Source organism: Terrapene carolina, unplaced genomic scaffold (assembly GCF_002925995.2).
Source record: "Terrapene carolina triunguis isolate 2854851 unplaced genomic scaffold, T_m_triunguis-2.0 Scaffold211, whole genome shotgun sequence".
Classification (NCBI taxonomy): Eukaryota; Metazoa; Chordata; order Testudines; family Emydidae; genus Terrapene; species Terrapene triunguis.
The window spans coordinates 32201383-32214032 of record NW_020664562.1 but is presented as its reverse complement, the minus strand read 5'-3'; the positions used below and the strand labels follow the sequence as shown (position 1 = coordinate 32214032).

Below are 12650 nucleotides of genomic sequence, written 5' to 3'. Positions count from 1 at the left end.
AGAGAGACACACCTGCCCCACGGGGCAGCTCCTACCAGGGTTTGCAGCTTCTGTCCTGATGCCCCCTCCCTTCCCCCTGCTGGGCTAAAACCCTTAGACCCCACCTCCCTGAAGAGCAGAAGCTCCTAGTCCCATGACCCCGCTGCAGGGCAGAAGCCCTGAGCTCCCCCCTGCCCAGTAGGTGGAGAATGGGTGGGGGACTGAGCGTGGGGGCCTCCGGGAGCCACACTTTAACTGTGAAAGAGCCACATGTGGCTCGAGCCACAGTTTGGCCACACCTGACATGTATTGTGGGCAGGTTGTGGTGTTGGGTGTTGGGAGAGGTTGTGTCTGGTGTGTGTGTATTTTGTTGGGTTTTTTTGTAACATGGTTCTCTATTACTAAAAAAAAATTTTAATTACCTAGTTTAGTAATAATTAATCGGCACTGGGTCCTTTCAGTTGGTTGGGGATGGAAGGCCAGTGGTGGCTGCTATTTGTTAGTGTGTGTGTGGGGGGGCAACCAGTGGCTGGGTTATATTGGGAGGGTGGGGGTGGCTGCCAGTGGCTGGGTTATATTGGGGGGGGTGGCCGGGTGTTGCGGGGCGGGGGCAGTTCCGAGTAAGAACTGATACTTGTCAGACCCTGCAGCAGTAGGGCCAGATGCAGGCCAGGTGAAGGGACAACACAACACCCACACAAGAGTTAGCCGGGGCACAGGGACATGTAGGGTGAATGTGAGAGAGGCAAGCAGCAGTGTCAGGGCAGGAAACTAGCGCAGAGGGGTGCCAGTGAGAGACATTAACTGAGCTTGGCCTGGAAGCCTGCAAGCATCAATTTGCTTGGAATACTGACTGGACTGGAGAGGCACTAGGCCCGTAGAGCCTTGTCTCTCAGCTGTCCTTCCACAGGAACCCAAACAATTACCACTGTCGCTCACTTTGAATTGTAACTGTTAAGCTTCTGTACTTAGAGTATCTGCAACCTTTGCCTTTCTTGCCAACCCTAGTAAAATACCCTTTCACTCAGCCATGAGTCTGAGTGGTTATTTGAGCCCACTAGGGCTAGTGCCTACAAGACCGAGCTGCTGAAGCACTTTCAGTGCTCGCCTCCAAGTCATGGTACTGCTGCCACGCTCCTGGCACCTTAGGGGTTTGGTGTACTCCAGCACTAAGCAGATATAATAATTAGAGAGCTTTCGAACATGAGCAGGGGCTGGAGAGAAAGAGCGATGGTTTCGACTGCTAGAGCACGGGCTACCTAAGCAGTTGACCTGGCTTCGGAGCCTGCCTCCAGGAGAGTGTTCACTGCTGAGGTTCCCAATTAGAGAGAGGCACTTACCTCAGGCACAAGGAAGGAGACCAGGTCAGCTGCTTAGGCACCTAAGCCCCTCTCCCTGTGACTCTTCTTGGCATTTCACTCCTGGTTAGCTTAGGTGTCACCCCATTCACCTTGTTGGCTTCTGAAAATCCCTTCCTTAGGCACCTAACTCTCACCATGCATTGTAAGGGAGCCCAGGTGGATTCCACTGGGCGGGAGACCACCTAGGAATTAAACATCATAACACTGACCGGAGCAATGCCTCAGTACCTTGGAGGTTCTGGGCCCCAGACTATAGCTGTAGTTTTGAGAGTAAATGAAACTCCCAGTAAAGTCAACGGGAGTCGCTTGCAAGGAGCAGCTGCAAAAAATCAGGTTACAAGTAGTGCTCAGGAAGTAAGTGGGAAATCACTGACACATTTTTCACAAAGGAAATAGTTGGGTGGGAGCAGGAACAAGAGGGCATGTTAACAGATATGTCAACATTCATGAAAATATATCTGTTTAAAAAAAAAAGGTTTTCATGGTTCCAATGATGGTTGTCCTTGTTTCCTTGCAATTGATGGGTTCTTTGGCAGGCTTTCTAAAGAAACAAATAAGTTGTAGCTCAGTAGGCAAGAAACCAGCAGAAATTGTTTTAGGTGAAAATGCCTTGCTATGTGGATATTTAAAAGTATGTGAGTTAACATTGGTGCTGACTATATTTCCTTTAACCTCATTAGCAGTTCATCTTGCTTTCCCATGCATGACGCTGGAGAAACTAGTTCACCTTAGTGCCTTCTGGTACGTAATTCATCAAAGTGGCAGACGAGTGCTTGAAGGAAAATGCATGTAAATACTCATTAGGAACCTGACTCACAAAGGCATGAATATTTCTACCCATATCATTAGGTCCCTCAGGATTATAGTAACGCATGTGTGTGAATGAAAATGGACTTAGCTCTGTGTGAAAAATGAGACTATAACACCCCTTGGAAATACCACTACACAAATTGTTTAATTTTTTTTAGTAATTCCATTGAAAAGATTGTTTTGTTTTTTTGTTAAGATTATCTTAATAAAAAAAAATCATTCTTCAGTGGCTGTTTCCACACACAAATCTTCATTAAGATGAAGCTGAGATTGCAGTCAGTTATATGCGGTTTCAGTGGATATTACCTTCCAAGAATGGAAGAGGAAATAAGTAAATAAATAAACCCTCAATTGTTAGAAACCTAGGATGTCCCAATCTATTCTAAGGGCTTGTCTACATTACCCACTGGATCGACAGGCAGCGATCGATCCAGCGGGGGTTGATTTATCACGTCTAGTCTAGACACAATAAATCGACCATCGAGCACTTGTCCATCGACTCTGGTACTCCACCAGGGCGAGAGGCACAGGCGGAGTTGACGGTAGAGTGTCATCTGTCGACTTACTGCAGTGAAGACACCACAGTAAATAGATCTAAGTACGAAGACTTCAGCTACGTTATTCATGTAGCTTAAGTTGTGTAACTTAGATTGATCGCCCCTGCCAGTGTAGACCAGGCCTAACTTTGCTCCATATTGATGCCTTCCTAGCCTGTACCATGTCAAAGATGTGCACCACAGAACATCGCTTTTATAATGTTTTTCATATGTACATGTCTCTGTATTAAGTGTAATGATAATGTCACCACACTAACTTCTGCTCTTTTTGTGCAAGTACGTTAATAGGAATATGAGATTTATGTATGGAGACGTGTGTAATGACATGGATAATTGGCTGCCACAGGGCCAAATCTCATGGGCGCTGAGCACTCCTGTGAGGCACTGAGGCCTAGATCCTCAAAGGTATTTAGGTGAGTTGGCTGCCTAAACACGTTTCAGTGTCTGGGCCTGAATTCCCTTAGTGGTTTGCAGGATCAGGCCCTTACTTCAGGCCCTTTAGCATGTTATGTTGGAGTTTGTAAATAATAATACAAGTGTCTGTGTGTGTGTTTGTGCACATTATAGGTGTCCATAAAGGAAGCTGTGAATTACCCCAGCCACCTTTACTTACATTGGTAGTATGTTGCTCCACAAATACAGTATATTCCTGATTATCCAAATAGTGTGGGGGAGATGGACATGGATTTTATTCGGATAATCAGGAGTTTGGATAATTGAGAGGACAGGAGCCATTCAGCCCCAGGATTTCCTCCCTTGCCTCCGGGAGCTTGATGTTGTTGTCCTCCTAGTAATGCCCCTCGGGGGTCTCTGTTATCCAAATTTCCACATTATCTGAGTCCCTTTCTTGTCCCCCACCATGAGAGAGCTGCCTTCTGCAGCATGTGTCCCCCTTGCTGAGGGACAAGTAAGGGATTCGGATGATGCAGAGTTTCAAATAATAGGATTTCAGATAAATGGGGATATACTATAGACCCATTGATTTCAGTGAGGCTACACATTGTGAGTAAGGGTGGCAGAATCTGGCTCTGTACAGTTACAATTAAAACAATCTAGCTTTTATGGTCTGTGATCAAAAGTAACTGGCTGGCTATGGTAGACCTGGATAGCTAAGGCTATCTATTAGGGCACTGCTGGGAGTGCAGGGTGCAGGTAGTTTGGGTGCCTGGCTTGAGAAGTGTAACTTTGACTTTGCAGTTCCTGGCATTCTAATCTTGGGGCAGTTTGTGCGGATGGTGGTGGGTTATTTTGTTTTTTCACTTTACCATTTTCGAAAAGCACTATTATATCAGACCACTGATACACGCCTGCAACCGTAACTCCATCTTAATAAGGGTTTTGAGGGAGATTTCCTTAGTTTGGTCATTGGACTGGGGAATGGAAGAGGCTAGGTAAGGGGGTGGGGGAGCTTTGTCACCCTGGCTTCCTGAAGCCAGCAGGAAGGGACTCTCACTAATCTACACCTTCTGTGAATCTTGGGAGGGGAGCCTCTCTCTTGTAGGCCTTATAAGATGCACAAGAGTATGGGAATCAACTGCTGGGAGAGCCATGTGGTCTGGTGAGGAATCTCACAAGCCTTTATAATCCTTATGATTGTTAGGGTCCCCAAACTTCCCCCCTCACAGGCCTTGAGGTTTGTGGTTCCCGCATGAGCCCTAAGACCTATGGGGTGACTGTAAGTCAGGGAGCGGGGCTACAGGGAGCTCTGGGGAGAGTGTATTTGTGCTCATGGCTTTTAGGGAGGGGGCTGCACGGAGCAGTGAGGGCAAGGCAGGAGAGCTTAGCACTGCAGAAGGAAGGAAGGGGAAAGTACCTTCCCTGGCTTATGCAACAGATGAATCTCCTGTTGTTTACAGCAATGGGATTCCCTGCTGATGAACCACAGGTGGCTTGTTGAAAAAGGTAGTGAAGTGCTAATTCTAATGCTTCCTGCTTGACTTCTCCCCCTGCTCCTGAGTATCCCTCTCCTCACCTGGATCCTGTGCTCCTGGCAGCACCCCCTCCCCCAAACATCCATGCCTCACCTAATCCTCATTTCTCCCCAAGGCCCTGTTCTCCCCCTCATTAGCCCCAGCCAGAGACTTGTTGCCTCTCAGGTCTTCATGCACCTGTGTCCTCTCTCCTACACTCCACCCCCTAGAAACCTCATGACTTGGGGGTGAAGCCTGCCAGTTGAAGGAGGAGTCCAGGTGTGGAAGGTGCTCATGAGCAGCTTGCATGTAGGAGTCATTGTGGGGTGCACCAGCATCTTTCCTCCCTGAGGAACCTCCTGTTGTTCATCAGAGAGGAACCACAGAGCATGATCAGAGAACCTCTTGAGGTCCACAAGGTGGGAGATGGATGGGAGTGGAGCTTGAGGGGCAGGGGAAGGAGATCAATGGGGGCATTTCCCACTTCCTGCAGGAAGGGAGAAGCCCCCATTGAGTCTCCTCAGCCCCAGCTCAGGAAGCTGACCAGGCTCTTTGAGTTCTCCCCCTTGCCTCCACAAACCTGTATGAGGATCCTCAGCCCCTTTGCAGGTTGGTTGTAAGGACAAAGTCTCATTTCCGTTGACAAGCCTTCCAAGTCATGGAGTTAGGCAGTGTGAGCTCTGTCTGTGTAAGGAAAGGGCTAGAGACAAATTTGTTAAACACGGCCAGCTTAGGTCTCCAGCATTTGTGTGATGAGCTGTGCACTAAGGTCACCAGAACTGATATTCCTTAGCAGTGTTACTAAAGCCAATGTTAATTGCTCTGGTAATTTGAATTTAATCATCTACATTTTGCTCCGGGGCTCTAGATCTCAGCTAAGGGAATCCATACAAGTCGGTTAACGTGCCTTTTTTGCTATAAAGTGGGAAACAGACAAATATCATTAGAATATGTCTGGACTTGTGCTTAACAGCTCTAGTTTAGGGTTTCATAGTTCAGGAACAAGTTGTTAGACTTGCTTCAGATTTTATAGGAAAAAAAGCTAATTTACATGTTTTGAGAACAATATAGATAAAAGGTGGGGCTGAAATCAGGTTTATAACAGAAACTCAGTTGCTCTCTTAACTATGACACAATGGCTGTCACTGTTAATGACTCAGTGCTTGGTGCATCTTCTCATGTACAGCTGTAAAATGTAACATTACAGTTAACAAAGTTATTATCATTTTATTGGCACCACTTACTATAGGAAATTTTGCTATCATGATTCAAAATTTCTTCATTTTCTGAGACATTTCTAATGTCACTGCACTTGTAACAGTGACTGTTGGAGATGGTGCTAATTGATAATTTAGTACATAGAGAATTTGCATATCTCTTGCAAAAATCAGGTATAGTTATTTAATAGAATTTATTTACTGATTTCTAGAATACTCATTTCTGAGTACAGAATCTGAGATGTGATACAAATTTTAAACAAAGTTTAAAACAAAACTGTGCCCAGTGCCCACAAGAACCAGAAGCTCTTACTAAGAAAAGAATTAAAACCAGAAAGGAAGAGCTGGTGCACCATAGACAGTACAATGTTGTGCTGACCTAAATAGAAAGACTTAGCATTGAACCTTGGGAATCTGATGGACATCATCAGAGACGATGATCCATAGACAAGCTCCCTGGTTAAAAACGGCCTTATCCCCAGAGGGGAACTTGGGATGGTGACCTCAGTTTTCTTGGAGAGACAGAGGGATATGCTAAAGTACTTCGGGCCAGCATTATGCTCTTTGGAAATGTAGGGTCAAATCCAGCCCAGGACAGCACAGCAAATGGAAGGAGACATGTAGGCTACTGCATTCTCCTTAATCGAGGAGAGACAATCTAGAACAGTTCAACAAATCGTGAATGATGCTGCAAGATATCATCATTCCACAGGAGCCTATTTAAGGGCCGCATCATGAAACAGTCCTGTCTTCTTAGTACAGTATATTATCACTGCACCTTGTTGCATACTGTGTATTTGATTATCTTTAGCTTTCCTTCTTTCTTTTTCTTAATTCTCCTGGTAAACAATGGGATAAGATGTATTTACAGATTGATAATGATGGTTTATACATCTTTTAATAACCTGGCTTATTTTCATGGAAGTTTGTGGTTTTCCTCTCTCTTCCATTGCCTTGTAAACACACATTGTATGGATGTACTCCATCTCCTGTTACTGTGTATCTTTTGAAGATGACTTGAAAGACAATCTAGAAAAAGTGCAAAGCACTAGTTATCAGTGCAATTGTAAAATATGTGTATGCATTAAAGACAAAGAAATGTATTAATAAAGCACTATGATAATCTTGACAGTGATTTTGTTTAAAACGAGTGTAGTTACATGCTGTACCTGTATAACATTAATGCTGCAGATGACAACCCAAGGGAGACAATTTGCTGACATTTGGCACCAGAGAAACCTGATTAAAATATTATTTCCATTCACCAAAGCAATGTTTTAAGTAACAGAATCTGTTATAACATATAAAAATGTTAATAGAAAACAATTACCTATCCGAGAGGGTGTTTGGAAAGCACTCTGAGATCCTTGTACTAAAAGGTGCAATGTATGAGTAAACTAATTAGTAATAATTATTTTATTGCCTAGTGGATGAAAAAGTGATTGCAGTTAATTTTGAAGTGTTTATTTCTTTGCAGCCTTTGAAAATGCACTGCAAGAGTTGTGCACTGGTAACCAGTTCTGGACACCTTTTGGGAAGCAAACAAGGCAACAGAATCGACCAGACTGAGTGTGTAATACGAATGAACGATGCACCCACTCGAGGTTATGGAAAAGATGTTGGAAACAAAACTAGCCTTCGAGTCATTGCACATTCTAGTATCCAGAGAATTCTGCGAAACCGCAATGAACTGTTAAATATGAGTCAAGGTACTGTGTTTATCTTCTGGGGTCCCAGCAGCTATATGAGAAGAGATGGAAAAGGTTTGGTTTATAATAATCTGCAATTGATGAATCAGATACTACCTCAATTAAAAGTATATATGGTTTCTCGGCACAAGATGCTTCAATTTGACGACCTCTTCAAACGGGAAACTGGCAAAGACAGGTGAGGAAATTTATGAGGGTACATTTGGGGAAATTTGCATAGCTGCAGAATAATGGCGTTTACACTCATCAGTTTCAGATTAACTCAGACGGAACATCATGCCCGTTAAATGTGCTTGTGGTTGTAATATGAATTTACATGCTAAATAACACTTAGCTTTTGTAACTTAAATCCAAAATGTGTATCAAAATCATGTGCATTGAATAGTTGTCCATTAACTCATAACACTAAAAACAGTGTGTTGTATACAATTAAGCAAGGGAATTGCAGAAAGAAACAGCCAGGAGATAGACACTGTGTTTTAAATCTCACTTTGGGCTAATAAACCTGAAAACAGTTTTTTACTGGTTTTGAAAAATCAGAATTGATAGGTTTTACTTTCATATGGAGGAAATGCTACTGTTCTGTGAATTATAATGGCTACTTACTGAATTTAAGCATTCTTGAACGTTGCTGCTGTAAAGTTTCCTGTAAAACAAATACTCACTTTTTTCATATATTAGTTGCTTCTGAACAGTTCATCTTCCATTTACAGCTTGGAAAAAAAGAAATTGTTATTATAGTTAGTCTCATAAAGATGTATCTGTAACTTATAGACTGATCTTCAAATGAAATTTTTAATAAGTGACCCACTGCAGGACTGGAGTATTTATATGCATAATGTAGGTAAATGGGCTTTTAAGCCAAGGACTTTCTCAAGAAAAATACATTTGTTTTTATTTCTATGAATTCATTATATTTGTACACACTAAATATGCAGCAGTAAAAATGGTACAAGGTCCCCACTTTGATACAAATGAAGAGGTGAGTACACAGTGCAGTAAGTCATTGTGAACAGTTTTCCTCACCTAGAAACTTACTGCAAAGTCCAGCCCATGCAGCTGGTCTTAGTACTGGGGCAACCACAGGGGATGTGGGGGATGTGTCCTGTCTTCCAGGCTGCAGGGCAGGGGCAGAGGCAGAGCCACTCCATGGCAGACTATTACACCCTATTGGCTGAAGGGACCGTCTTTTGGTTCTGTGTTTGTACAGCACCTAGTATAATGGGGGCATGGTCCATGACGGGGGCACCTAGGCGTTACCACAATACAGATAATAAATAATAATGATAGGTAGCTGTCCATGCCCTTTACAAGCCCACACTGTAAGGTAAAGGACCACTGCAACCAAGATACAATGTATCCTCTGGCCCCAGCCTACCTTGTGCATTGCTACCTAAGAGTCCCCCATAGGCTAGGGCTCTGCACAGGGGATGCAGTACTGCCCCCTAAATCTTGCCCCTCCTACACTGGCTCCACTGTCAGGGAATCCTCAGTGGCTCTGGAGGTGTGGACCGGCCTTGCCGGTATAAGCATAATGTAACTATGTCTAGGCCTACTTGTTAAAGATCCTCTCACGTTCACCTTAGAGGCCTCTCTTCATTCACTGTAATTGCAGTGGGAAACGACAGCTGGGGGGCGGCTCTACCAGCACAGAAAAAACTCTTCCCTTTCCTAGTTTGCTCAGCCAGAGCAGAGAAGAAGGGGAATCTGACAATCCCCAGGGAATTGTGCATTTAACACTTTTTTGGAGGATGTATGGAATTAGCTGCATCCCCAGTATTCAGGGGAGTGAAACTTAACAGCAAGTGTAATGAAGCATCACTGTGGGCTAGATGGGGCATTTAGGCTCACGCTCTGCCTATCGGGCAGTGCAGTGCTGTATCCTCCCAGTCACAATACCTCCCCTGACCCCCTCTTGCTCTAGAGAAAGTAAGATGTAGCACCCCTTTTTGAGATGCAGGATACGTCTTGCCCTGCTGTCTGGCCAGCTCTGCTGGCTACACACGGGGGAGGGTGGAATCATGCCTCCTCACTTGCAGTGGGGATATCCTGCACGCAGCAGGGATCTGAGCAGGCTCTTTGTGTGCACAGAGTGAGGGCTTTTTACACCTCTGCAGTCACATCTGATCAGAGCTCCGTCTTGTCCTGTAGGAGAAGTGAAAACCTCCTGAAGGAATTTTGTCCTTTAATTACCCTATAGCTGAGTTTATTGGGAGCCCAGTTCTGGGCACCCTCAGCTCCCAGTGGGAACCAAGGGCACTCGGATCCTTAGCATTCGGTCTTACAAACAGGTTCTGTTGGTAAGAAGAAGGTGCACACGCCACTGTACAAGAAATGCTCCTTTAGAGGACACCTCTGACCTACTTGAAGGACTAAGAAGATTAAAACAAGAGATGAAAATAAATGAAAAGGCAGCAGAAAGGAAGGAGGAAGGAAGATGAAAGGAAATATGGGCAGGAAGGAATTTGTAGAAAAAAAAGTCAATTACAGAGCTGTGGGTGCAGGGACAGAACATGGTGTAACCCAGAATGTTCTCTACTCAGTGTACTTTTTTTTTCTATTGAGTACTACTGAGTTATTGACTGCAAAAAACAAAGGGGGAGAAATCTGATTGCAAGGAAGCAATAATCAAGCCATCCATTTCTGTCTTTAGTGTTATGAGAAAAAGGATAATTGGATGTATTGTGCTTTATAAAAAAAGGACTGATTTTTAAAACTGAAGGAGAACCTTCAGAAAATGTCACCAATGAAATAGTATGGCAAATGACAGAGGCTGCAGAGCAATATACTTTGATATTACAAAGTAGCTGTACTTGAAAATAACTTTGTAATTGAATAAGGGTACATTAAGAAAATATGATTCAGAACCAATATTACAGTAATTAGATAAAGGAAGCGTAAATGAAATAACTTCAGGAAGAGTATTTCCATAGAGATTATAAATGAGATTTTGGTGGAGCAGAAAGGCCTTTAATTGTAATTTAGTGTGCACTACAGAATTATCAGCACAGTGTGTTAGTTCATCATATAAAAGAATATCTGATAATTCCCCCTAATAAGCACATGACAGCTCTTCGTATTCTTTCATTACAGCTGATTAGAAGTAAAAACAGTAGATATTCTTTTGTTGGACTCTTGTTAAAATCTTTTATGAAAAGGCAAGACAATGTAACCCTATTTCTATACTGTAATACTGCAGAGGTGGCATTTAGAGAGATGGAAGCATTAACAGTGGTACTTGAACAGGTTTTCAGATTTAAATTCTTTATGCTCATTGATTGTCTTTTATTTAAAGTTTGTTTAAATTCCTTTATTTTTCCTATTTATTGAAACCTCGAGAGTTACAGTAACTAACATAATAATTGTCTAACCTAAAAGGGCCAGACCCTTCTGACAAATGCCCTGGGTTTTCTGAGCTGTGCAAACCCTAGACGTTGGGGGAATCTTGTCTGTTGAGAACAATCTATTTCCCCCAAATCTCTCACTTCTGTGCCATGCAAACAAATTCTCCCCCTTGAGTCCTTATCCCTTCCTCCTCCACCTCTGAGCTGGAAAATTATTATTTGTATTGCAATAATGCCTACAGGCCCCAACTGAGATTAGGGCCCCATTGTGCTAGATGCTGCCTATACACATAGTGAGAAACCACTCCCTGCCCCAAAGCGCTTAAATAGACATGGCAGAACATAGGGTAGGAGAAAGGAAGTATTACTATCCCCATTTTACAGATGAGGACCCGAGGCACAGGAAATTAAAGGTCAGATTGAGGAACAATTCCTCATATGAGCAGTCCCATTGATTTTTGCACCAGTAAACTTTAATGTAAATCGGCCTACCAATATGAGTAAGGGGCTTGGAATCTTGCCTTAAGTGACTTGCCCAATGAGACACAAGAAGTCATTGGTAGAGCCAGGAATTTGACCCCAATCTCTTGAGTCCCCAGCCAGTGCCTTAACTAGAAGACTGTCCTCCTTCTGCGATAATCTTCATGATCAACTGCTGGTGGAGTGAGGTGTGGGATGGCACGGATGGACTCCAGCAGTCCCAACCTGATACACATCAGAGGTGGTGGTAAAGTGTTGTTTAAAACACTCCCCCTATGCTAGAAGCCATAGAATGCTAGAAAATGGGCCCTGATAGCTGTGGAATTTTAGCTGGAGAGAGATTGACTTTTCATGGCATGAAATTCTCTGCCCAAATACCATGATGATGGGAGCATACATGGATGGAAGGAAGGGCTGCTGTCTTTACTGTTCTCCCATAGTGGACAAGTCCATTCCTGAGGTGAGTCAAGTAGACTAATTTATGCTAGCCATTGGCCTCCTCATCAATAGTAAGGGGTTGAGGCTAATAGATGGCATAAATGGTTCCTTGGAAGCCTCAGTAATGAACCTGTAAGTCAAATAGACACCCAAGAGTGGAATCAGCTATGCCCCTTTTAAAGACTGTCCCCAGTTTACAGATGTTCAGTTAGCCAGGGAGGAGCCAGCCACATTAGGATATCTGGGTTACTCCTCAAATGGAATCCCACATTGTTGTTCAAAGATCCCAGATGCCATTAATGACACTCAGGCTAGGTGGAGTCAGAGTCTCTGATCTTGTGCAAGAGGTGTCATGTTATGGCTAATGGATGGCAATGGCTTTAGTCACTGAAGAAAGGAGATTCCCTGCTAAGAATCACAATTAAAATTCTCAGGCATGGAACACAGAGTGGCTGAGACATGTCCACAGACCAGCACTTGCAAAAGCTCATTTTGGCTGGATTGAGCTCCTGGGGGCAAATCCTGGTCCCACTGAAATTCTGTGCATGTCTACATAGCTCTTGGCAGCGAGCCTCTGGGGTCAACAGATCTGGGCTAGTGCTAAAAATAGCTGTGCAGAAAATACTTTGAAGTTGCTTGCAGGGCCGGCTCCAGGGTTTTGGCCGCCCCAAGCAGCCAAAACAAAACAAACAAACAAACAAACAAAAAAGCCGCAATCGCGATCTAAAAAAAGCCGCGATCGCGACCTGCCGCGGCAATTCGGCGGGAGGTCCTTCACTCCCAGGCGGAGTGAGGGACCGTCCGCCGAACTGCCGCCGAATACCTGGAACTGCCGCCCCTGTCCG

The 12650-nt window shown here is 44.0% G+C and overlaps 1 protein-coding gene across 1 annotated transcript in view; it reads left to right on the top strand.

Annotated features, from left to right (window-relative positions):
• The window catches only part of LOC113407471 (alpha-N-acetylgalactosaminide alpha-2,6-sialyltransferase 5-like), an 89159-nt gene that overhangs the window by 63261 nt on the left and 13248 nt on the right, over positions 1–12650 (top strand). Inside the window, exon 3 of the mRNA XM_026656037.1 lies at positions 7312–7721. Within this exon, the coding sequence (XP_026511822.1) occupies positions 7312–7721 (410 nt within the window). The remainder of the gene's footprint in view (positions 1–7311; positions 7722–12650) is intronic.